At 32.6% G+C, this 24,880-nt stretch overlaps 1 protein-coding gene across 1 annotated transcript; it reads left to right on the forward strand.

Moving 5' to 3' along the window:
• Positions 1–3,000: 3,000 nt before the first annotated feature.
• Positions 3,001–24,760, forward strand: LOC146534082 (UNC93-like protein). The gene is made up of 11 exons (XM_085194695.1): positions 3,001–3,301; positions 10,291–10,511; positions 11,539–11,701; positions 17,084–17,207; positions 17,399–17,556; positions 17,787–17,908; positions 20,330–20,489; positions 21,830–21,970; positions 23,094–23,220; positions 23,432–23,552; positions 24,137–24,760. Exons 2-11 carry the CDS (start codon positions 10,291–10,293, stop codon positions 24,273–24,275), a joined length of 1,476 nt encoding a protein of 491 aa, XP_085050821.1. The 5' UTR covers positions 3,001–3,301; the 3' UTR covers positions 24,276–24,760.
• Positions 24,761–24,880: the final 120 nt, after the last annotated feature.

Consider the following 24,880-nt stretch of genomic DNA (forward strand, 5'->3'; position numbering starts at 1 on the left):
AAATGTGTAATTACTAACAGCCAAAAATATATAGTCTACCGCAAGTGACATCTATATATATAAAAGGACTTGTCCTCACTGACTGAGGTAAGACGCACGCACAGCCGTAACTGCTGATGGTAGAAACGTTAAATTTGGACAGATGTTTACTTTCGTAATCTGGACATCCACTAAGAAGGGATTTTGAAAAATTTTAACCCTAAAGGGGTGAAATAGGGGTTCAAAGTTTGTATGGAAAAAAATTTAAATCGGCCCCGATTTTTATAAAATTTGAAATTTAGATTTTTAAAAGTATTTAATTGAACACGTGTTTCATCGTTTTTTAGAATTCTTCCCTTAAGGGTGCAAATAAGGGGTTGAAAGTTTGTATAGGTTTTTTTTAAATCGTCACCAATTTTTATAAAATTTGAAATTCAGACTCTTAAACGTATATAATTAAACACATGTTTCATGATTTACTAGAATTCACCCCCTAAGGGTGCAAATAAGGGGTTGAAAGTTTGAATGGGAAAATTCTTAAATCGCCACCGATTTTTATAAAATTTGATATTTAGACTCTTAAAAATATTTAATTGAACATATGTTTCATGATTTTCTAGAATTCACCCCCTAAGGGTGCAAATAAGGGGTTGAAAGTTTGTATGGAAAAATCTTTAAATCGCCACCGATTTTTATAAAATTTGATATTTAGACTCTTAAAAATATTTAATTGAACATATGTTTCATGATTTTCTAGAATTCACCCCCTAAGGGTGCAAATAAGGGGTTGAAAGTTTGTATGGAAAAATCTTTAAATCGCCACCGATTTTTATAAAATTTGAAATTTAGACTCTTAAAAATATTTCATTGAACACATGTTGGGTTATTAGAATTTAACCATAAATACGCAAGCGAAGCTGCGCGCGTCCACTAGTTTAATATATGTAAATTGCAATAAAATATCTTTTCCAAAAATTTCAATTAAAAAGAATATAAACTAATTGGTTAATGTCATTATAATATTTATTTTAATATATTATATTAAAGGAAATATTTTTTAAAATCTACATAACGGAATGGAACTTACAACATGACGACGGTAGAGAGACAGTATTCTTAAAACCCGTCAGCCCGTAGAGTTATGTAAATTTTTAGTTCATAAGGAGTAGATGAAAAGGATCTAGAGTTAGACAGTCCATCCCGAACTTTATGTTCAATTTAGAGACATTGGACGGTGATGGAACCCACCTCTTTACCTTACCTCGCTCTTTACCTAACCATACTGAGAAAATAAAATAATATGTAATTGTTTCTCTTAAGGAAACAATGAATGAAATGGCTAGACACCTTCAGACTGCGACAAGATCGTTTCTCGAAATATTATTTATTACTTGGCCTGTACACCAAGCTCTACCTAGAGCGTAGAGTATAGGGCGTGAAGCTGATAACCATTGCACTCAGTTCAATTTTGATGAGCATTTTTCATTGACATGTCGTTAGAGTTTTTTATGTGGAAACTTAAATGATATAAATTAAGAAATTTACGCTTTAGCAAATATTGTTCAATGTGACGAAGTTTTTTGTTAATAATTCATTTCCTCGAGTGGGGATCGAAACCACGACCAGATGCGTTTACAGTCAGATGCAGCACAACTAGTTTCAATTACTTTAATTATGTACTCTATTACTTATCATTTATTTGGACAATGTTATTTATTTTTACAAAAAATAAACAATTGATTAAATATAGATAGATAATCGAACTGCATTCTCGTTAGAATACTTCCATTCCGACCATAGTCTGTTTCCACGTTACACACGTCAGACGTCAAATTTCTTTATTACTTCGGTCCTTTTAAGCCGCTGGATTAATTTTGACATAATCATTAGGAGGCTGAACGTAGCGCGCACCAACAAAGCGCAGCGTTGAGCCCTACCAGTCAACACGAAATGTGGACACATTACATAGATACGATTTTAGCGGAAAGTAGTGAGTGGAATATCTTAACACTAGGCTCCCTCTGCCTACCATTTACTCGAGGACATATGAGATGCTGGAAAATAAGAAATGTATAGTTTATTTTTCATCTCTAAGACCCAACTGTTCATAAATAGGACATTTCTATAATCGGATCGACATAGTGGTGTTATTGACATAAATACATGTTCTTAATTGTAATTAAATTTGGTATCAAAATACTACCATTTGTTGTAAGTGTACCGAAATTAAGTAATTATTTTTAATTAATTGACTAATACATGAATTTCATTACACTATGAGAATTAGAACGACTGTTTATCTTTATGACTTACTTAGAGGACTAATGTTATGATAACAAAAGAACTATCGAATTCTCCTTACTTTTCTTTTGTTTATTTATACTCATTTATATATATATTAGTTTCTTTATAATGCTTCCCAAATTCAGTGGAAAGTGGGGAAGGTCTTAATGGGAACTAAGTGTCCTAACACTAGCTTCCTAGGTTCCCTTTGCCTGTTACTTGTAGGATATAGTGAGAAGCTAAAAAAACCTTTATGATAGAGTTTGTCTTAAATCAAGATATATTTGACATTATAATAACAGAAGGGAAATTTAGGGAACTTGGCCATATATATTATTTGGGAAATAAAAATTTTGGGAAAATCGTAACTAAAAACAATCAGCTTCACGCTGTATCCTGCACACAGCAGGATAGGCAGAGGACCTAGGACAGACATAGTGTTAAGATACTCCGTTCCCCACTTTCTGCCGAATCCTGGAGGCAAAACGTGTTGAGTGGCAGAACTCAACGCCGCGTTTTACCTCGACCCCAGAGGGAAGAAATAGAAATAGAAATAGAAATATAAATTTAAATAAATATTTCATCTGAAGTAGGGATCGAACCCACAATCAGTCTTTTACAGGTTTGTGCCGCTGCGCCATGACTGGCCTATCACATCATAACTACATACTATTAATTCATATTATATCATAAATAAAATATATTATTCAGATAAAGATTATATATAAGTATATTGTAAATATAAGAATAAATATAAATAAATTTATTGTCTCTAACATTGACAGGACGAAGGCGTTTTGAAAGGCGTGTAATGGAAACACGCAGAGGCTTGCAGGTCCGGGCGCCTCTAGCTGTTGTTCAGTTAGGGTCCTATTATCTCATAGTTCGGTATCGTTCAAAGACTAATACAACAAAATTAAAAAAAAAAATTAAATATATAAAAAAATAATAATTATATTGTATTATATATGTTTAAATTGTCGGTGTTAATGATTATACTTTTATAAGTGAAAGGTTTATAAGGAATAGCTTTTAAACGGTAAGCTTTTATGTTTTGATTAAAATAATTTTAAATCATCTTTTTGTATTGCTATTAAGCTAAATAATAAACAAGCATTACTAATTTCAATAATATAATGTTTTTTTTTTTTAAATTTTATTATCATAAGAGACTTGTTATATTTTTATTATTAAATACGTAACATCTAAATAGATTTGTACCAGCAACCATTGCGTGCTATAATGATTTTAAATGAAAAATATTTTTTTTTCTAAGTATATGAAGAAATGGAAATTTTAAATATGTTATTTCTTCGAGTGGGAATCAAACTTGTCACGTTTACAATCACACACACGCTTGTGCCTCTGCACAACTGGCCTCATCTGTACACTACATTTATGTAAACAAGAATATAAGATTTCTTATATTTTTATATGGACATTTTAACTTTGATTATAAAATAATAATTATTTATATAGATATATTTTACTTACTGATTTAAAATATAATATTTCTTTCATCTCTGCATTGTTATATATGTATGCGATATGAGTAATTATATTTCAAATTAAAACAGCAAACTAGTTCTAAATGTTTCCGCGTCGAAAATCAGTGGAGCGTGGACAATTGCTATATTATAGCTGGTTGGTATTTTTTTTAATGAGAACAAAAGAATAACAAAAATATCCTTCTTAGATACTCGTATATGATTAACCTAAATAGATATTCATATTTTGCGTGATTTTTTCTTAAATAATGCAAAAATGCTATACTATACCACATTACTTAAAAATAATGCATTTTGTTTCGACGGATGTAGTAAATACGAATCTAATACAAATAATCTTTCAAGGACTTGATCGTTATGAATATAGAAAACTCAAATATAAAAAATATTTGTTAACATAAAAAGAAAAACGAGGTGAAATTTTATATAATGTTCATTATAAAAGCAAAAAGTAGAGTGTAGAGTAGAGGCCGTGTCGGTGGGCCGTCGTGGACAAACCTGTCAGTCCTGCTATATGCGGGATAAAACTGAACAGAAGAAGTAGAGTTTAAAGAACAGTAGTTGATTTAATTACAATTATAACCTACGTAAATATGGTCCTTGATGTGAATTGTTTACAAAAAATAAGAAAATGAAATTTGTAAAAGTTTATATAAGCTATTTACAATTTTATTTTTGAAATCTTTTTTGTTTACTCCATATTGATAATACTTATTACGATTTCCGCAATTTAAGAATTTTCAATGTTGGAATTCTTTGTGTTAAGGAGCTATATATTTTTAAAATAAAATTAAATTAAAAAAATATATCTATGATCAAAATAAGAATGACAGAATAATATCAAATCTTATATAATATTATAAGTTCTAGTAACTTTTATTTGACTATGCAAGAGTTAAATATTTTATTTATTGATTATTGATTGCAAAAATTCCACATAAATAAAAATAAAATAAATCAGCTTCACCCTGTAATCTCTATCAAGTAAAATTAAATATTTAATAATTAACTTATTTTATTATTTATATTTAAACTATAGAATAAATTTATTAAGGAAAATATGGTCTAAGAGTCTTGTAATTTACGTATTTTTATTGTGTAATACACGAGACGGAAAACTTCCATGTATATATACGTAATAAATAATTAATGACACGGATCTATTAATTTTCTTTACTAAGATTGACGTGATTTCAGCCGGCAATGGTACCGCGTACAAATCTGTAGAAGACAATATGTCAATATCGTATGGTTCCCTCTGCTTACCCTCCTGTGTGCGGGAAACGGCGTGAAGCTGATTGTTTTTAAAATTGATGATACAAAAGCACTTTCTTTAAGTCTATTTAAAAAAAAACTATAAACTAGAGTTAAAACTGGCCACATTGTCACTGACATACATGGTGGTAGTTCATAAATAGAATTATTGTTTAACAATTTTGGGTCAGGGTCACTCATTTTGGGTATCTAATTAAAAGTAATTAGCAAGTAAACAAAGCATTTTATTCTTTGCAACAATAGCTTAAAAAAACAAACACAGACAATATACTCGTATTGATAGTGATATTTATCTCTTTATTATACGAACAGCATAATATAATACCTAATTCCTCATTAATTATTTATGTATGTAATTTATTTTTTCTTCACGTTAAATTCTGTTTATAGCAGGGTAGGCAGAGGGAACCTAGTGGAAGATGCCGATTCCTACTTTTCGCCGAACTTTTGGAGGCATTGCATGTTGAGTAACTCAACGCTGGAATTTCGTGTTGGAGCCAGAGCGAAGAAATAAAAATATTAATAAATAATAATTTGTTTCTCCGAGTAGGGATCGAACTCACAATCATCGAGTTACAGTTACAGCCTTGTGCTGGTGCGCTACGACGGCCTCATTACGTATTCATTAATTTAAAATAAGTCATCGCTAGTCATTACTTAGAGGAGGCTGAGAGATAAATATGGAAAGTAATTAAAAATGCAAATGTTATGTCCTTTAAATAGAAAAAGAAATAATTAATTGGTAGTTATTGTTCTTAATTAATTACACAGCAATACCGACAAAAATAATTATCTAATAATAAAGGAAAAATATATAATCATTATTGTTAGTAGTTTTTCTTTCAGCTTCAAATTGTATGCCTATAGCAGGGTGACAGAGTGAGTCTAATGTTAAGGTATTCCGCTCTCCACTTTCCGCCAAATTCTGGAGGCATCGTGTTGAGTGGCAGAACTCAACGTCGCGATTTGCCTCGATACCAGAGCGAAGAAATGGAAATATAAACGTAAATAAATAGTTCACTTCCTCGAGTGGGAATCGAACCCACAACCTGTTGCGTTTACATACGCTCGTGCCCCTGCGCCCGAATGGCTATGTGTGAAATTAATTTTATCACCTTTAAGACCTTATTAAACGCCAACCATGTATGGCACACAGTCCTAACACTTAGCGGAACAATCAAATTAGAAAAGAAAAACCATTTTGTACAATCAATTATAAATCCGAATAAGTATTCTATTTATAGGTCTTTTATTCCGGAAGTCCGATTTAAAACCGGAAAGACTATATGACAATTATAAAATAAATTTATATCTAATTGCAATGGCTGTATAAGGCTCGCCCTAAGCCTTAACATGTCACGTTTTTATAATGTCACGTTTTTTATAATCAATTGTCATGACATTGTATTGTTTGATATACAGGGTGAGTCATATTGAACTTTCCGATTTCATTAAGGTGTGTATTAAAAACAAAGCGACATGCAGTAAAAATTATTTTATTGTTTGAAAGCACATAACATGCAGTTTTAATTTAGTTGGTTTTAAAAATGATATCCTGTAAATGTCTACCTCCATTGACCACACACTGCTGAAGCCTTTCCCGGAAGTTGTCCATTACTCGTCGAGTCATATTCAGCGGAATAGCATTGATTTCTTCCGTGATTGCAGCCTTCAGTTCATCGATGGTTCGGGGACGATGCGTGTACACCTTTTCCTTCAGGTAACCCCAGAGAAAGAAATCGCAGGGGGTTAAATCAGGTGATCTCGGCGGCCACCCAACGTCACCTCGCAAAGAAATGAGATGACCGGGAAACATTTGTCGCAGGATTTCCATTGAACGCCTGGATGTATGGGCTGTAGCACCATCTTGTTGGAACCAGATGTTATCGTTGTCATCATTCTGCGTTAATTCTATGCAGTATTCTGCGGACACTACTGAAAGATAATCCTAGTGAAGCGGCATGTTTCCGAACAGAACGCCGAGGGGATTGTTGAAATGAAGCCCGCACTCTATCCACGTTTTCCGCTGACGTTGACGTCCTAATTCGGCCTTGTGGTCTTGTTTTTAATGCTGATGATGTTGCTCTAAAATTTGATACCCAATTTCTGATTGTTGGTCCAGTGGGAATGGGATCACGTCGACCAATAGCAAAATGTAAACGGAACGCACGCTGTGTTGTGATCACGGAGCCGCCATTTTTAATAAACTCTTCAACTACGAACGCACGATGTTGTCCCGACCAAGCCATTGCTCACACTAAAACTGCATGTCATGGCGCGTCTAATGACACCATCCCCACCCTTCTACTCCTTCCCTTCTTCGTGCAACGTCCTTCCAAAACCGGAAAGTTCAATATGACTCACCCTGTATCTCGAGATTGCAGGTCACAGCAATAAATTATTTATTTTATTTGCACTATTATACCTTATTTAATTATAAGGTTAGTTTATTGGAAATTATCTGATTCAATTTATAAGGCTAACGACAAGACAAAACTTATCCAAAACTTGTTGTCGCTCGCTGCTTTGCTTGCGTAACTTGGAAATTTATATTCCATGGAGTGAAGTGAATTTGGAGGAACCCTCTCTATGTACTCTAGGTAACATGAGAACGAGGGCATGAAATATTTAATAGTTTAATTTTCTCGTTCTGCTAACAAGACAGAGCCTAGGCGTCATTCAACAGGTATTACCGCAATAGTGGATGGAAAGTGGGGTGTTAGCATTAGTTTCCCCCTGCCTGCTATTACAGGGATATATCGTGAATTTCTTCGCAAAAATGAGGCATTAATTATTGCTATATTAGAAATAGAACGTAGTATTGACATTTTAGACAAAACATCATGTGAACGTTTCTACTCTATTTGGGTTGGCACCTGCCCACCTGGTCATTTTGTGCTAAGATTTCACATTTATATACATTCTCGTATAGACTAAAGTACTGTTGTTAGTATTATTAAGTATTATACTGGTGGCCCACTCCTTGGCCTTTACTGCTTGAAGGGCAACTAATTGTTTTACGTTTACTTTGTTATCGATGTAAAATAGAGAGAGGTTTTTTTTTTTTTAAATTACTATTTTATACTATTCCTACTATTTTAACCTGTTTATTAGCTTAGGGTCGAGACACTTTTTTTCCGCCATTTGCATGAATTAGAGACATGCGTGTTGAGTGGCTTAACACAACGCGATACTTTTTCTTACCTCCCAGAATTTTTATCTACCGGAAAATAATAAAAATAAAACACTCTCCCGGGTAAAATTCGCTGTGCAAAGATATTCTTCTATTTTTATTCTCAGTGTACCTACTAGATATATATATTTAATCCATTATCTTTTTTTCTGCCTTTTACCTCAACTTCTTTAAATATGTACATTGTCATTGTCAAGAATATCAATAATGAAAATTGATATCAACTATAATTGTTCCTTTTTCTTGTATTGCGGTAATACCCGTTTCCGTTTTAAAAAATATATTAGTCATATATCACGTTACTTATATTAGCGACGTTTATAGGAACTAAGCGACTTAGTTATTAATACCAAACCACGAAAGAATAACGAAAACTATAAGCCAAGATTTTCCTCTATTTTTTAGTATGAAGTTAAACCTTGAACATACTCGTACATACATGTATACTCGTAAATATAATATTGTCAACTTGTTTGTTATTTATATTTTCTAATAATCCATGTCATATTGCTTTTATTGACTAATTAAATTTGTATAATAATATATATCTTGATGGAGGCTTCCATAGGCTTCAAATTGGAAAAGAGCGGCCCCTAAAAGGGAGGAATCTAGTACAGTGTTGGAGAAGGCCCAAAGAGGCAGCTGAGACCAGAGCGAAGAAATGAAAATTTTAAATATTTAATTTCCTTGGCCTCTTGACGAAATGCGGCCATTGATGATAATAAAACATAATATACTATTCAATAAGTCACAGATATAGTAAATTATTAGACACAAATTAGCAAGTTTTAGTATAAATATATCTATGAAGGTTACCATTACGGAAGGTTAACTATATAAATATGTAAATGGGCCTTATAAATTTATTCTGGAGGCATTGCATGTTGAGTGGCGGAACTTATTTTTACCAGATCAAATAAGGCAAAACGCGGCGAGTCGAGTAGTATCTAAGCTTCGGATTTTTATATTTGTTCAACGTATAATTATATCTTTTATTTACAAATAGCAACATAGCATTGTAAGAAAATAATTACTGTATTACCATATTAAATAAATATTCTACAACTGTTATTGACTTTGAACTACTATTTTTTTTTTATTTCAAATAGTAGGTAGAGGAAGCCTAGTGTTAATACACTCCGCTCACCCTTTCCGCCGAATTATGGAGACATTGCATGTTGAGTGGCGGTACTCCGGCGGTACACCAGAGCGAAGAAGTGAAAATATTAAAATTTCATTTCCTCCAATAGAAACGAACTCACAACCTGTCGTGCCTACAGTCACATACTTGGGCCCTTGCGACACGACTGGACTGGCTACATAGATTTGAATTGTCTGAAGACGAAATATTATCAATGAAGAATGTTAAATAGTTCAACCTCAATAACATTCCCAAGAGATATTGGCAATCTTTTTGTAATTAATGGCTACGTGACGGGGCGCGCTACAGCAGAGATAAATAAGACAAATTATTAAAATTAGAAAATACATATTTAGAAAATTTACAAAATTCATAATTATTAAAAAAAATGCTTTTTTATTTCTTCCCGCACACATCAGGGTAGGCAGAGGGAACCTCTTGCTAACTCCGTTCCCCACATTCCGCTGAATTCTGGAGGCGTTGTGTGTTGAGTGGCGGAACTCAACGCAATTTGCCTCAACACGAGAGCGAAGAAATAAAAATATAAATTTAAATAAATATTTCCTTTCCTCGAGTCAGTCAATTCTGCAGGGCACTTTGTGCCTCTACGCCACGGCTGGTCTCTTAAAACTTTAAACTTTAAATTATTGTGCATATTATTTCAATTTTCGTGCAAAATTTAAAAAATCTAATAAGTACTATGGTGGTGCCGAGTTATAAGCGTTCAGGTTTCCCAATACTGAACACTGATCGTTTAGCTCGTGTAAACTACTAAATTGATATAACAACAACAACTATAGAATATTTTCCAGATAAAAAATATGTGCTTTCTATCTACAGACATATATATGTATAGATATTTTTCCTAAAACAAATATAATATATAATTTTTTTTATATTATTGTTTGCAGATGCCTACCTCAGTGGTTTTCGGAAATAATGAAAAATGGCGAATAAACAGGAATGTTCTGGTGCTGGGATTCGCTTTCATGGTGCAGTTCACTGCTTTCCACGGCGCCGCGAACTTACAGAGCTCTGTCAACACTGACGCATCAGCTGGGATCTTCACACTGGCAGCCATATATTTTTCACTGATTTTGTCGAATATATTTCTACCTGCTATTGTTATAAAGTAAGCTTTATTCAAATATTGAAAATAATTAATAACCTTAATAAGAGAAAAAAAAAATAACATTATATATAAAAAATACCTAAGTACATTTCTCATTGTGGATTTAAATCTTAAATGGAAGTAGTGTCGCTATAACATCGAACGCGTAATCCATAGTGTAAAGAATAGTGTCAGAAACAGGGACTTCCTTGTTTAAATAAGAACTCTATCAATAATCTATACTAATATTATAAAACAGAAAAATTTGTTTTTTTTTTAAATTTTGTTTGCATGAACCCGCTTATCTCAGAAACTACTGGTTCGAATTGAAAAATAATATTTGTGTGGAAAATAATCTTACATGTTAATCCTCAGGATTAAAAGTCCAAATTATATTAAGAACTAATAGAATGTTGTAAAAATCTGCAATAAACAAGTTTTATTAATATCATTAAGAATTTATTTTCAAAATAAGATTTAATCAAATGCAAAGTAATAAAAGTGTAGAGGTCATATTTTCAATGTTACTAGGGGAAAGGTAAAGTTATCGTTAACAAATTGTGCTATACAATAAAAACTTATACAACATTATACATATACTTATGGTACGAGGATATAGTCCTGGGATATATATATATATATATATATCTATATATATATCTATATATATATATATTATATATATATATATATTAATTTATAAATATTAATACTTATATCGCTAGTATGTTTTTTCTTCGAGTGGTAATTAGAATAAGTACTTTCGCTTAGCAGACATGCCCCAGCCGCGCCAGAACGTCGACAAGTTAAAAACATTTACTAAAATTATAATTAAGCATAATAAATAAAAGCAAAAAAATGTCTCTTTAAGATATATCCCGCAGCAGAGTATGCAGAGGGAACGTAGAGTTAATACACTTCATTATTATCCGAGTGCCAATCGAACTCACAACTGCCGCGTTTATATTCAGAGACACTGCCACTGCGCTACGACGGCCTCTATAATATTATAATAAGAAATATATGAATAATTATATTTTTTTTACAGATGGCTAGGTTGTAAATGGACTGTGGCAGTCTCTTTCATAGCATACATGCCTTTCATCGCTGCTCAATTCTATCCGTACCTGCATACATTGGTTCCTGCAGGGATGATGGTGGGATTTGGAGGAGGGCCACTCTGGTGCGCTAAATGCACTTACTTGACTGTGGTACGATTTTTCTATATTTATAAAATATTGAATATGCTAATCTTAGGAACTGCAGGTTCGAATTCTTTTTTTTTTGTGTTAAGTCCTTTCGGTGTAATAAATATGTCTATATATAAATGTCTACGCAAAATCCTTAAAAAAGACTTATACAGTAGTGTTACTTCATTAGTATTAAACATATGTATATTTATATAGCAACTCATTTATTCCTTTCAACGCGACATTGGCGAAATTATAGGTGATCGACGCGCACGCTTACAAACCATAAATGAAACAATTGAATTGGATTAGCAAAGGGTGCGAAGGTCGCGTGTTCGATTTCCTTTCGAAGCAATAACGTAGTTAGTCTGTCAGGAGATTTGTTACGCTTTGAAATAATGTAAAGGCAATTGTATAGTAATAAATTAGTGTAGCATTATATAAGTACTAGCGGACGCGCGCAGCTTCGCTTGCTTATTTAGGGGTGAATTCTAATAAACTACGAAACCTGTTCATTGAAATATTTTTAAGAGGATAAATTTCAAATTGTATAAAAATCGGTGGCGATTTAAAGATTTTTCGATACAAACTTTCAACCCTTTATTTGCACCCTTATGGGGTGAATTGTAGAAAACCATAAAACACATATTCAATTAAATATTTTTAAGAATTTAATTTTCAAATTTTATAATTATCGGTGGCGTTTTAAAGATTTTTCTATACAAACCTTTAACCCTTTATTTGCTCCCTTAGGGGAAGAATTCTAGAAAACCATGAAACATGTATTCAATTAAATACTTTTAAGAGTCTGAATTTTAAATTTTATATGAATTGGTGCCGATTTCAAAAAAAATTCTACAAACTTTCAACCCCTTATTTGCACCCTTAGGGGAAGAATTCTAGAAAACCATGAAACATGTATTCAATTAAATACTTTTAAAAATCTAAATTTCAAGTTTTATAAGAATCCGAAACCGATTTAATTTTTTTCCATACAAACTTTCAACCCCTATCTCACCCCTTTAGGGTTAAAATTTTACAAAATCCCTTCTTAGTGGATGTCCAGATTACGAAAGTAAACATCTGTCCAAATTTGAAGTTTCTACGTTTCTACAGTGAGGACAAGTCCTTTTATACAGGGTGTCCCAGGAGTCAACGATAAAACGAAACCTGGTGATAGACCAAGTCATGACAATTATGAGAAAAATATAAAAAAAAATCTTTGTCATGTATTTTTCATATTATATTGTTTTAAAAAATATCGGAAAAACCGACACCCTGTGATGGTTTTTCAAGTCCCAGGACTACAAATATTACTCTTTCTTCATTATTTTTTCTGTAATGTAATCATGAGTAACCCTTCTGTGAATTACAGTTTAAGATTGAAACATACCTGCATCAGTTTTCAATAAAATATCGTGTTTTTGCCAAATATTAAATTCAAAATATTTACTACACTCAACTTTACCCGACTGTACTATAAAAAAAATATACTACACTGCTTTTGCAAGTAACTTTAAAAGTTGGCGCATTTAATCTGGATTCCGAAATGGTACGACATTTGTTGGATTACTTCTTTGTTGAAGAGAGAAAAATCTAAATACACGATAATCGGGATGACGTTCAACGTTTTGGTATCTTTTCCGATACATTCTAGCTGCAGCATTAGCGTTACATAACCATTCTCCATGAATGAAATAGACTGGGATCCGGCCGTTGAATCCTGCATATACGAGTTTTCTTAATTAAACCTATATTAATGAATAATACATGATTAGTAGAACAGATTACACCTGGGTTGCCTGGAAGAATCCTGCCGCAATCACCTTTAATTACATTTTTTCGTAACTCGTTTTTGGAGAAAATTGCACCAATACGTTTTTTATATGAATCGCACATCATTTGAAAGATAATCGCATAAGGAATTGGAAAATTAAGGGTTGCCAGCTCTCAGTCTGCCGCAAGTCTAGGGTTGCCTGGTTTAAACATGTCACTAAATGTTAATAATTTGCACTCATGTGTTTTTTTAATGAATTATATATCAAATTAAAGCTTATTTTTTTCTGAACACTATAAAACAGGGTTGCCTGGAAAATTCCTGCCGCAAACAGGGGTTGCCAGCGTTTGAAATATTTTATTCCGGTTCCGTTTGACTATGAGAATAGACGATGAAATGCGCAGTCTGCCTTATGTTTTAAAGTAAAATATTATATAATAGATGGTCAATCTTAAAATCAATGTTTATTCTAATTGTTCAACTGTTAAATGATGATTTTAATCATATTAAGTACACGCAGAAAACTATTTAAAGATGAAATCATTCTTATTTTTCAAGTAAAATAATAATCCATAATATTGAGTCTTCGCAAAATTTATTTTATAAATAATAATATTTAGTTAAATAAAATGGTTATTTAAAACAACTAAATTATCTAATTAAGTAAATGTTTACAAATATCGATCTACTATAAGGTATTAATTACAACATGTTTCCTTAATATAATGAGAGGTGACAATTATCGCGGATATTTTTTTTATTAATTAAGAAAATGTGGAAAATTACATTTCAATAAACAATCTCTCTCTCTCTCTTCGCCCTCTACTTGTTTGATTTGACAACGCCGTCCGTATCCGTAGAAAGAACTATGGCGCCCATCTTTTTGGTACGAATATTTACGTTTTTGCAAAGTAAATGAAAACTATTCAACTAATAAAAACTATTAAAAAATATAGATAAAAAAAAATATAGATAAAAAATATAGATAAAAAATGTAATTAAAGGTGATTGCGGCAGGATTCTTCCAGGCAACCCAGGTGTAATCTGTTCTACTAATCATGTATTATTCATTAATATAGGTTTAATTAAGAAAACTGGTATATGCAGGATTCAACGGCCGGATCCCAGGGTAAAATGCATATTGGCAATGTGTCAAAGACCGAGTATATGGCCTGCGAGAGCCCAGACTCGAGCACTATCCTTATAAGTCCTGGGACAGCCCCTAAGTCGGAAAGCGTTTGGACGGTATCTTGCGATCACAGACCACACCAGTGACCTCCCGCCACTTAGCCCAGGCAACGCTTATCCGACCATGGAGATCGTGATCGATGCCTCCAGACGCGTGCATGACGGATCTAAGATACCTGAACTTTTTCGACATAGGGGCTGACCCAGGACTTATAAGGATAGTGCACGGGTCTGGGCTCTCGCAGGCCATATACTCGGTCGTTGACACTTTGCCAATATCCATTTCATTCATGGAGAATGGTTATGTATCGCTAATGCTGCAGCTAGAATGTATCGGAAAAGATACCAAAACGTTGAACGTCATCCCGATTATCGTGTATTTAGATTTTTCTCTCTTCAACAAAGAAGTAATCCAGCAAGTGTCGTACCATTTCGGAATCCAGATTAAATGCGCCAACATTTAAAGTTACTTGCAAAAACAATGTAGTATATTTTTTTTATAGTACAGTCGGTTAAAGTTGAGTGTAGTAAATATTTTAAATTTAATGTTTGGCAAAAACACGATATTTTATTGAAAACTGATGCAGGTATGTTTCAATCTTAAACTGTAATTCACAGAAGGGTTACTCATGATTACATTACAGAAAAAATAATGAAGAAAGAGTAATATTTGTAGTCCTGGGACTTGAAAAACCATCACAGGGTGTCGGTTTTTCCGATATTTTTTAAAACAATATAATATGAAAAATACATGACAAAGATTTTTTTTTATATTTTTCTCATAATTGTCATGACTTGGTCTATCACCAGGTTTCGTTTTATCGTTGACTCCTGGGACACCCTGTATATATAGATAAATGCAGCTTCACGTATTTCTCGCATAGCTGGGTAGGCGGAAGTAGACTAGTATTTAACCATTTGGTACCCCAGTAGCGGTACTCAACGCCGCCTTTTGTCCTGTTACCAGAACGAGGAAATGAAAATAGTTCACACCATCGACCGCCGCTACGCAACGACGGCCTTATAGCCTTTAAAATTAGTTGAAAATTTGAAGGACATTTTGCATCTGGTGGATTCCTTTGCGTATATCTAAACAAGGTGGTTTGCATATTGATATATCTATTGTATTATTATCCATATGAAAAAAAAAATATTAAGCACGTGTTAAACTTGGGAATTGGGGTTTTAAAAATTATATGTGTGTACGTTGGTTGTTGTTAAGTCGTGATTGATTTAATAATATTGTTACTTTAAGACCTTGCTCCTACTAAGCAAGTAGATTATTTTGATTAGTATGACAAAATGTGTTGGTTGTTGTTTGTGTGGATTATCATTTTAAATACGTATGTACGATTTTAAATTTCAAGGCTAGTCGCGCGTAGAGACACAGGTCTTAAGTAACTTTAAGCGTGACAGGTTGTGGTTTCGATTCCCGCTCGAGGAAATTAAATATTTTATATTTTCGGTTAATTGGGGTGACTTAATACTTACTAGTTTCTCTTTGCCTAAAGAACAATTATTTAAACATTGTTTATTTAAGTTGTTATTTATAAAACTCTCATGTCACTGGGATGGCTGAAAGGCAGTAGAACAGCACAGACGAAACTAGTAGAACTAGTAAGTATTTAGATTATGGAGTGTAGAGAGTTTCTTGAAAGTAATTATTTATTAATAATTAATTATCTTTAATTTATCCCTATTTATATTAAAAATGTATAAACATAAGAAATATTTATAATATCAACTGAACGATAACTTGTTCTCGTATTATTTATAAATTAATGCAATTTATAATATGTATGAGTTATGAGTTGTAAGACAAATTAAAATTATATGAGTTGTACTTAGTTCATATGTCTGTTTATTAATTGGATGCCTACATCGGTATACGGAGCAATTGTATCGTAATACATATTTATATGAAGAGAACACGTGTTTGTAGAGGTTTAATATTCTATTATTTTTGTTTGTAGTCTTCTTAATGGACAGAAAACAAAATATCTATACAATGTATATCATATGGAGTTTCCGGTGCTTTACGATGTTATGATAAGTCTTCTATATCTTTTTTATGATTTAAGATAAATGACACCAGGTCATTTTTGACCACAGTGTTCGTTTGGTGATGAAGACACGAATATAATAATAAATAAATTAGTAAATACAGTTGTTATTATTTATAAACATCTGTCATTTATTTTTTTTTAAATAGAATTATAAAAGTGACAAATATTATTATAACACAATTGTAATGTCAAATAAATGCGCTATTTATTTTAATTTTATATTTTTTTTATTATTATAGTTAAAGCTATTGGGAGATTCAGCCAAACATTTTTCCTCGATTAATAATATCGGATAATTAATTTCTGATGTATTAACTAGGGATAACACGTTTTTTTTTACAAACATAATTTTTTGGTTATTCATATTTTTAGGTTGCAGAACCGTATGCAAAACTTTCGGGAGTGTCGGCGGAGGTACTGGTGGTACGTTTTTTTGGCCTTTTCTTCATGTTCTATCAGATGGCACAGATATGGGGCAACCTGGTCTCTTCTGCAAGTAAGTTTCATTAAAATAAACATACATTTCCTCCTTGTGGTCGAGTTTCATGTAATATGTGTGAGTGTAATGAGTGTTCAAGAATATAGTAAAAATTACATATTTAATTAAAAATTAAAATAAGCAGTCAGTATTTTTATATTTTATTACATAATATATAAATTTTAAGAAAATCATTATATCGCTTTCAGTTTTATCGTCATCTCTGGGGGAAATATCCACATTTGTCAATGAAACTTTACAAGAGGCACCCAGGGCGGCGGCTCTAGTGAGCAACTTTTCCATGCCGACACCAGATTATGGCGGAACCTGTGGAGTTAATTTCTGTAGTGGAAGCGCCTCTCATGATGTAAGATATTTTCTATAGTACAAATGAGGAGGATATAGGAGTCATATTTTAACCATTGTATATTTAAATGAAATAATTTAATGTGAAATAAATATGGATACACTCAAATGAAATAAGCAATTAATTATAATTTTGTAATAATAAATTTTAATATTAATTATAAATTTTAAAGGAATTTGCAATAACATATAGGCAATAATATTTGAAAAGTCTGTATTTTTTTATTTCAGGCAATGAATTCGAACTTGGCACCTCCATCGACACTCAAAATTCAAGTGATAGCAGGCGTGTACCTCGCTTGCATGGCTACAGCTATTTTGCTCATTGTTTTTGGGGTCGATTCTCTTACGAGGTATTTTTTTTAAATTAAAACCCTTATTATATGTTTTTTTTATGTCGTAGTATGCAATTAAATTCCTGTTAGGGAAATATTTGTATCCTATCCTATCCTATCCTATATCTTATAAAACAAAGTCGCTTTTTGTGTCTGTCTGAACTTTCTAACTCTTCTTCTTCTAAACCACCCAACGGATTTTGATGCGGATTTCACCATTAGGTCGAGTATTTCTCAGGGAAGGTTTATATATAGTTTATTATTTGTACATTCTTATGTAAATTAACATAAATACGACAAATGTGTATAAAGCCCTACCCGTTGAGACACTTTCGCGCATGCGCTGCTCTAATGGTAAGTACTACATGAAAATAATGTACTGGAGTATTGTTCCTCTTAATAAAATCTACAAAAAAGTCCGCGACGGCATATTCGTATCTTTTAAGAATAACGTGTAGTGATCATATTTCTGTCTAAAAATAATAATTTCAATATAATTTTTATTGTGAGAGATATTTTTCCATAATGGTATTAATCTTTATCCTTTAAAATCCATACCTATATTATAAATTCGAAAGTAACTCTGTCTGTCTGTCTGTCTGTCTGTCCTTTACGCAATCAGGGCCAAACCGCTAATTTAATTGTGATAAAATACTCATATAGAGATACTTGAGGGTCCCGGGATGAACATAGGATACTTTTTTTTTCTCATATTTGTAATATTTTCGATATATACCAAAATATTAAAATAATTAATTTGACAAGCAATTTATTCCGCCATGTTAATAACAATCGTCGCTACGCGTTGCTAAGCAACGGCTTGCAAAGTTTGCTGTTTTAAGAAAACGTCACCCAAAGTGAGTTTGCTTAATGCATATATGACGCGCGCCGATATAGATTTGTATACATTAACAAAAATTAGATGATTTCTATAATTTGATATTCATCCTTATGAAAATAAATATAATAGTCACTTTTAACATTTCATCTTGATGGAAATTATAGTTTACTGTATAACATTCTAATAAATAATTAAGATGTCACTGATTCCAAATGACCTAGCCTACGAGTGGTATAGTATGACCGACGCGAACGGGCAGACTTTGATGATTTTGTAAATTTTTATATATTTTCGAATTACTATTATTTTTTATGTAATTATTTGCTGCTTATAATTAATTTATCTCAGTTCGGTTATCCATACCGATGTTATACACTTAAAATATCGTAATTTTAATCATTTGAGATTTTATTTAATATTGTTCGCAAAAATGAATAATTATTTAATATAGAAAAATGTTTACTACGCGCGCGCGGCAAACTTTAGGTACTTTTTCTAATATTAAGAATTTCCTTTAGTTACTTTTACTTCTTTTGTTTGTTCATTTCGGTTACTCAGATATTTTTTCAATAATAAATCTCCACTTATTATTTTTTTTTAACTTATTTTAATTATTTAGGCTTATATTTTCGCGGGCGTAGCCGCGTCCGGGCCCACTAGTACTTTATAAAATTTCTACGTTAAACGAAGATAAAATTTGCTTTTTAAACTATTTCGAAATTGCGAATAGTTTTAGAGAAAAAAGCATTTAATTGTTGACAACTTTAGAAGTTGTTACAATATCAAAAAATCCTTGCTGCGAAATGGCTCGCCATTCGCCATGCGTCCGCCGCGCCCGCCTGCCTTACACGCATCGGTGGTTCAGTGGTAGAATGCTCGCCTGCCACGCGGGCAGCCCGGGTTCGATTCCCGGCCGATGCATTCTGTTTAATTTTCCTCACAGGCAGCCACGTAGTGCTTGCTTTTCATCAGGGACGGAGTACCCTCTTCCCTACCCAACCGGTGTCGCTGTAAAAGCCAATAGGGCTAACAGTATTAACCGTCAGAGAACCAAGGCCCTGATGTCGTTCGGAGCTACTACTGGCAAAGTAAATTTAGAAGTGATTGCACGTACTTTGGAGTTATCCAATAATTATAATGTATTTCCACGCGACATAGTTGGTTACATCTTTCGTTTAAGTATTTTTAGATAAGAGAATAGTAGGTAGTCTGTTGTTTATAATTTCTTTCGTTTAAGTTTTCTGTTGTTTGTGTTATTTATTTGTGTTTATCTTAAAACAATTGGAAAATCCTTATTGGAACTACGAAAATGCGGGTTGCATTAGGGTTTAATTAATTTTCACATTATCTTAAGTGCTTTGCAAATATACATTATATGAATAATTTAGTAGTTAAAGCGGGCGAAGCCGCGAGGGGGTCGCTAGTTTATAATATAAGTTTCTGGCTGTTGAATTGAAAGTTTTATATTGAGTTCTCAGAAAAAACATAATTTTAATAGAAAGGCATCTTGCAATTATGATATTCTTTTTAATTCTTTTTAATGGTAGTCTGGTTTTTTGTTTTATTTATAATTCACTTGTTAATATATTTCTTTACAGATATGACACGTGTAGAAAATCGGTTACAGAGAACAAATCTGGGTTGGGGCTACTAGCGGTGACTTTGAGGCAACTCAGGCACAAGTATCAATTGCTGTTGTTACCCGTCATTGGTTACATTGGGGCTGAACAAGCTTTTATGGCAGCTGATTTTACACAGGTGAAAAAAAGAAACTTTGTCCTAAATACTTGCAGATTCATTTTTCTTTCAATTAATTTTAAAGTTATGGGATGATATTTCAACTTTATAAGAAACTAGTGGACCCGGATGCGGCTACGCCTGCTTGAACTATAAGAATATTTTCGCGTCGGTCACTCATACTATGCCGCCCGAAGGCTAGCTCATTTCGAATCAGTGACATCTCCTTAATTATTAAAACATACTAAAAAAATTGAAATATATCCAAAATAAATCTATTTTTTGGTGAAATTATTGTAATAAGTTAAAAACTATTAAATAAAAAAAATTGATTAAAAGTTGACCAAGCTCCAATATCTTTTCAAATCAACCAATTTTAACATCTGTCTGTAACGGAACACATATTAGTATTTGTTATTTAAAACACTGTGTTCATTAATTTTGCCTCAGCAACTTCCTGTTGCGGTTACCATTGCGGGTTGAAGGTCGCTCAGTACCGACAACCTTTCACTTGGTCATTGTTGTGACTGCGTGACCATGCTTCAATATATCCAAATAGTTGTATCGAGTATGGTAATTGTGTTAGATCAGGGCTTCTTAAACTTTTGTCATTCACGACCCCATTTATGATTGCGAGTTTCTTCACGACCCCCCATACAAATATAAAAGAAAAATAAATTAATATTTTTTGATGATTTATTTATTAGGTAACATATGAAAATATATAGTTTTAGAATTCGTTTCGAAACTCAAAACCTTCAACAAATGCGCGTGTCTAGACGCTGCAAGTCCACTGTATTCCGCCAACTCTAGTGATGTTATAAAATGGTATATATAAATATTTGACATTAAAATCTCTCGCGACCCCAGAATTTTGCTACGCGACCCCTTTTGGGGTCGCGACCCATAGTTTAAGAAACCCTGTGTTAGATTCTTGTATTCCAACTCCATCTATTGTGAAAGGTTGGCATACAAAAAATATTATTATCAATGAAATTCTGCCTACACTTCACTCTTTACCCAAACTAAATTAAATACCTATATTCTTCCTTGTCCAATTTATGGAAGTTCACTTATAGACAAACATATGGAAATAAAAACTGATAAATAATATATTTAAATACTAAATTCAAAGGTTCAATTATAATCAAATTCAATTCAAGTATAGATAGTAATAAAGATTGATGGATGAATTTACAGATAATTTTTTCTGTCCTTACCTCTCAGAATAATCGGCAGCATTTTTTTGCTCATCAGTTGATTATTTAATATTGATTTTCATAATGGAAACAGAAATTACATTAAAAGTTCCCGCCAAAGTTGTTCGTATATTTCTTATTGTGTATTTCTACACGTTGCAGGCTTTCGTGACCTGCGCTTACGGCATCAGCAACATCGGCTTCGTGATGATTTGTTTCGGCGTGTTCAACGCGCTGGCTGCACCAGTGGCTGGTGCCGTTGTCAAGGTCACCGGACGGTTTCCTGTCATGGTTACGGCTCTCGTGAGTTTTTTTTTTATTTTTAATCTTAGGGAGATAAACAAGTGTGTTGTTTCTCAATTTGAATAAATCTCATAAGATATGTTTTTTATATTTTTTACGTGCATATATCACGGTAGGGAACCTAATGTTAAGACATTCCGATTCCCATTTTCCGTGGAATTCTGGAGACATTGCGTATTGAGTCGCGAAACTCAACGCCGCGCTTTTTTATATTATTAATTTTTATTTTTATATTATTAATCTGTCACACTAAATAGAGTGAAAAAGACTTTGTTTTGCAATTGTGGGATCATATCACTCATTTGGTCCATAAACGACGTAATTGCTTTTTACCAACTTCAATATCTACTAAGAAAACACTGATATAAATAATTCAACAAGTGCACATTCGTTATTATTGCATCCAATGAGCACTGTTTGGTAGCGAAACTTAACGCCGTGAATTGTCTAACTATAGCAGGATTATCCTCAAAGGGCAAAGAAACACCGAGCGCAGTCAAACGCTGACTAACTACGTCGTGAATCATGATAGCGTAATTGTTAATAGTTGTCATATAAAGGAATACCTTTGTATTATTATTAATGATTGATGTCTGTTATCGGACTCTTTAATTTGCATACGTATTATATTTAATTGAAACAACTTGTAGGAACTTGTCATTACAATCTATCATAAATAATGGTAAGGCCTGTCGAGGTCAGTCGTAGTGCAGGGGCGTGAGACAATGAACGCGTCAGGTTGTGGGTTCTGTGTCCAGTCGAGGAAATGAAATATTCAATGTTTTCATTTCTTCACCCTGGTAACGCGGCGAAACGCGTTCCACCGCTGAACACGCAATGCCTAGAATTCGATCCAGAATTCGGCTGAAAGTGGGGAACGGGAGTATCTTAACCCTACGTTCCCAGATTTCCTCTGCCTACCCTACCATGTGCTGGATATGGGATACGGCGTGAAGCTGAAAAAAAAAGCTTTTAAATTTACCTCAAAAAATGTACACGACCCTTAGAAAATTTTACTTTTAAAGTTTACAAACGAAAGAATTGCAATTTTTAATAAACAGGGGCTGAATTTTTATTATAATTTTTTTAAATAAATAATTTTAATAAGATTATATAATTCCAGATATTGAACCTATGTCTTTTAACTTCATTGCTGTTATGGAGACCAAATCCGGAGCAATGGATCGTTTTTTACGGTCTAGCAGCCATATGGGGAACTGCAGATGCGGTTTGGCTTGTCCAAGTAAATGGTGTGTATTTTCTAATCTTATACTTGACAATGTCCATTTTCTACAGAATTTTTGTAATGAAATAGAAAGTGAACTCCAGAAACTCTCCAGGTCGCTTAGTTTGAACTTAAAAACAATTTACTAGATTCGGATTTTTATTACTATATATACTTATTTGATATTACAAACTGCAGATATATTTTATTTATAATAAACAATTTGAATATTTCAGCTCTCTCCGGCATATTGTTCCCTGGTAACGAGGAGGCAGCTTACTCTAATTTCCGCTTGTGGGAAGCGACCGGCAGTGTCCTGTCCTACGCGACAGCACCCTATCTTTGTGTTAGAACTAGGTAATTTATATAAGTACTAATATTATTTTTGAGTTCTTTAATTTAGATGCGATGTTTGTGGTTTCGATTATTGTCACTTTCTTGCTTTGGTAAGACTCGCGTACTCGTAATATTGTGTTCGCTACTTATTCTCACGTTTCGAATTATTTAATTAATTTACCTGAATTTAACTAAGTTTAACTAAGGAAATAAAAAAAATATGATTGAAGCAATACGATTCGTTGTGATTTATGTGCAAATCTACTTAAGAGAGTGAAACTCTGTTTTCTATGATTGAAACAAAAATATACATCCCGCATGTAATGCAGTGTTGAGATACTCCGTTTCTTACTTTTCACCGAATTCTACAGGCATTGCAAGTTGAGTGGCGGAACTGAACTCCGCGCTTTGCCATCCAGGCAAGACCAGAGCGAAGAATTGAAAATATGATATATTTCATTTCTTCAATTGGGAATCGAAACCACCCGAAAAAATTAAACCGGTCGCGTTTACAGTGACGCTTGTGTATTTAAAGATACTTATTTACTTATTTGTTTTTAAATATGAAGCTATAATAATACAAAATTAAATATTTTTCATTGCAGATTATACATTTTGGCGGGTCTCCTCATTCTAGGCTTTTCTGGTTATTCAACAATCGAACTAATGGAATACCGGGTAAAGCGTAGGCACCATCAAGAACGAAACTTTGAACTAGTTTCCAAAAAACCTGCTGAAGAATGAAACAATTAGGCGTTTATTAACGGAATGAAGTAATATGAACGGAATTTATATCTGCACTGATTGCAGGTAGTCAGAGTGTATCTAGTTTTATTTTAACATTTTTAAAATGTTATTTCTTAACTTCACGCTTTATCCCTAGCGAGGTAGTCAAAGTTAGGAAATGTATAAAAAAATAAATGTAAAGGGAACCCGTGCCTCTTGGAAACCAATAAGACAATACGTTCTTATTGAGTTATTTCGAAATTCTTATATTTACTACTTATTTTCACTGTTAGCATCTCTCATCTCTGTCGGAAGATTTTTTTTTTACCAATTTAGTCATATTTTTTTACTAAATATTTAAACTTTCGTATATTTAGAAAAGTTTTTATGAAGAAATATAATTTTGAATTTAATTTCTAAGATTATACTTTGTAGGTACATTTATTTTATATGAAATATTATTTATTTAATTTTTAATTAGCCTTTTCCTCTAAATAATTTAAGCAACATAAAAAAAGAAAGAATCTCCATATAAGTAAAAAAATATTTTTATTATTTTGCTTAAATTATAAATAATCTTTAAGATAATTGAGTTATGTAAATAATATAATAAATAAAAAATC

The sequence above is a fragment of the Heliconius melpomene genome, chromosome 12 (genome assembly GCF_056956725.1).
Source record: "Heliconius melpomene rosina isolate 202511_hmr_F chromosome 12, ASM5695672v1, whole genome shotgun sequence".
NCBI lineage: Eukaryota > Metazoa > Arthropoda > Insecta > Lepidoptera > Nymphalidae > Heliconius > Heliconius melpomene.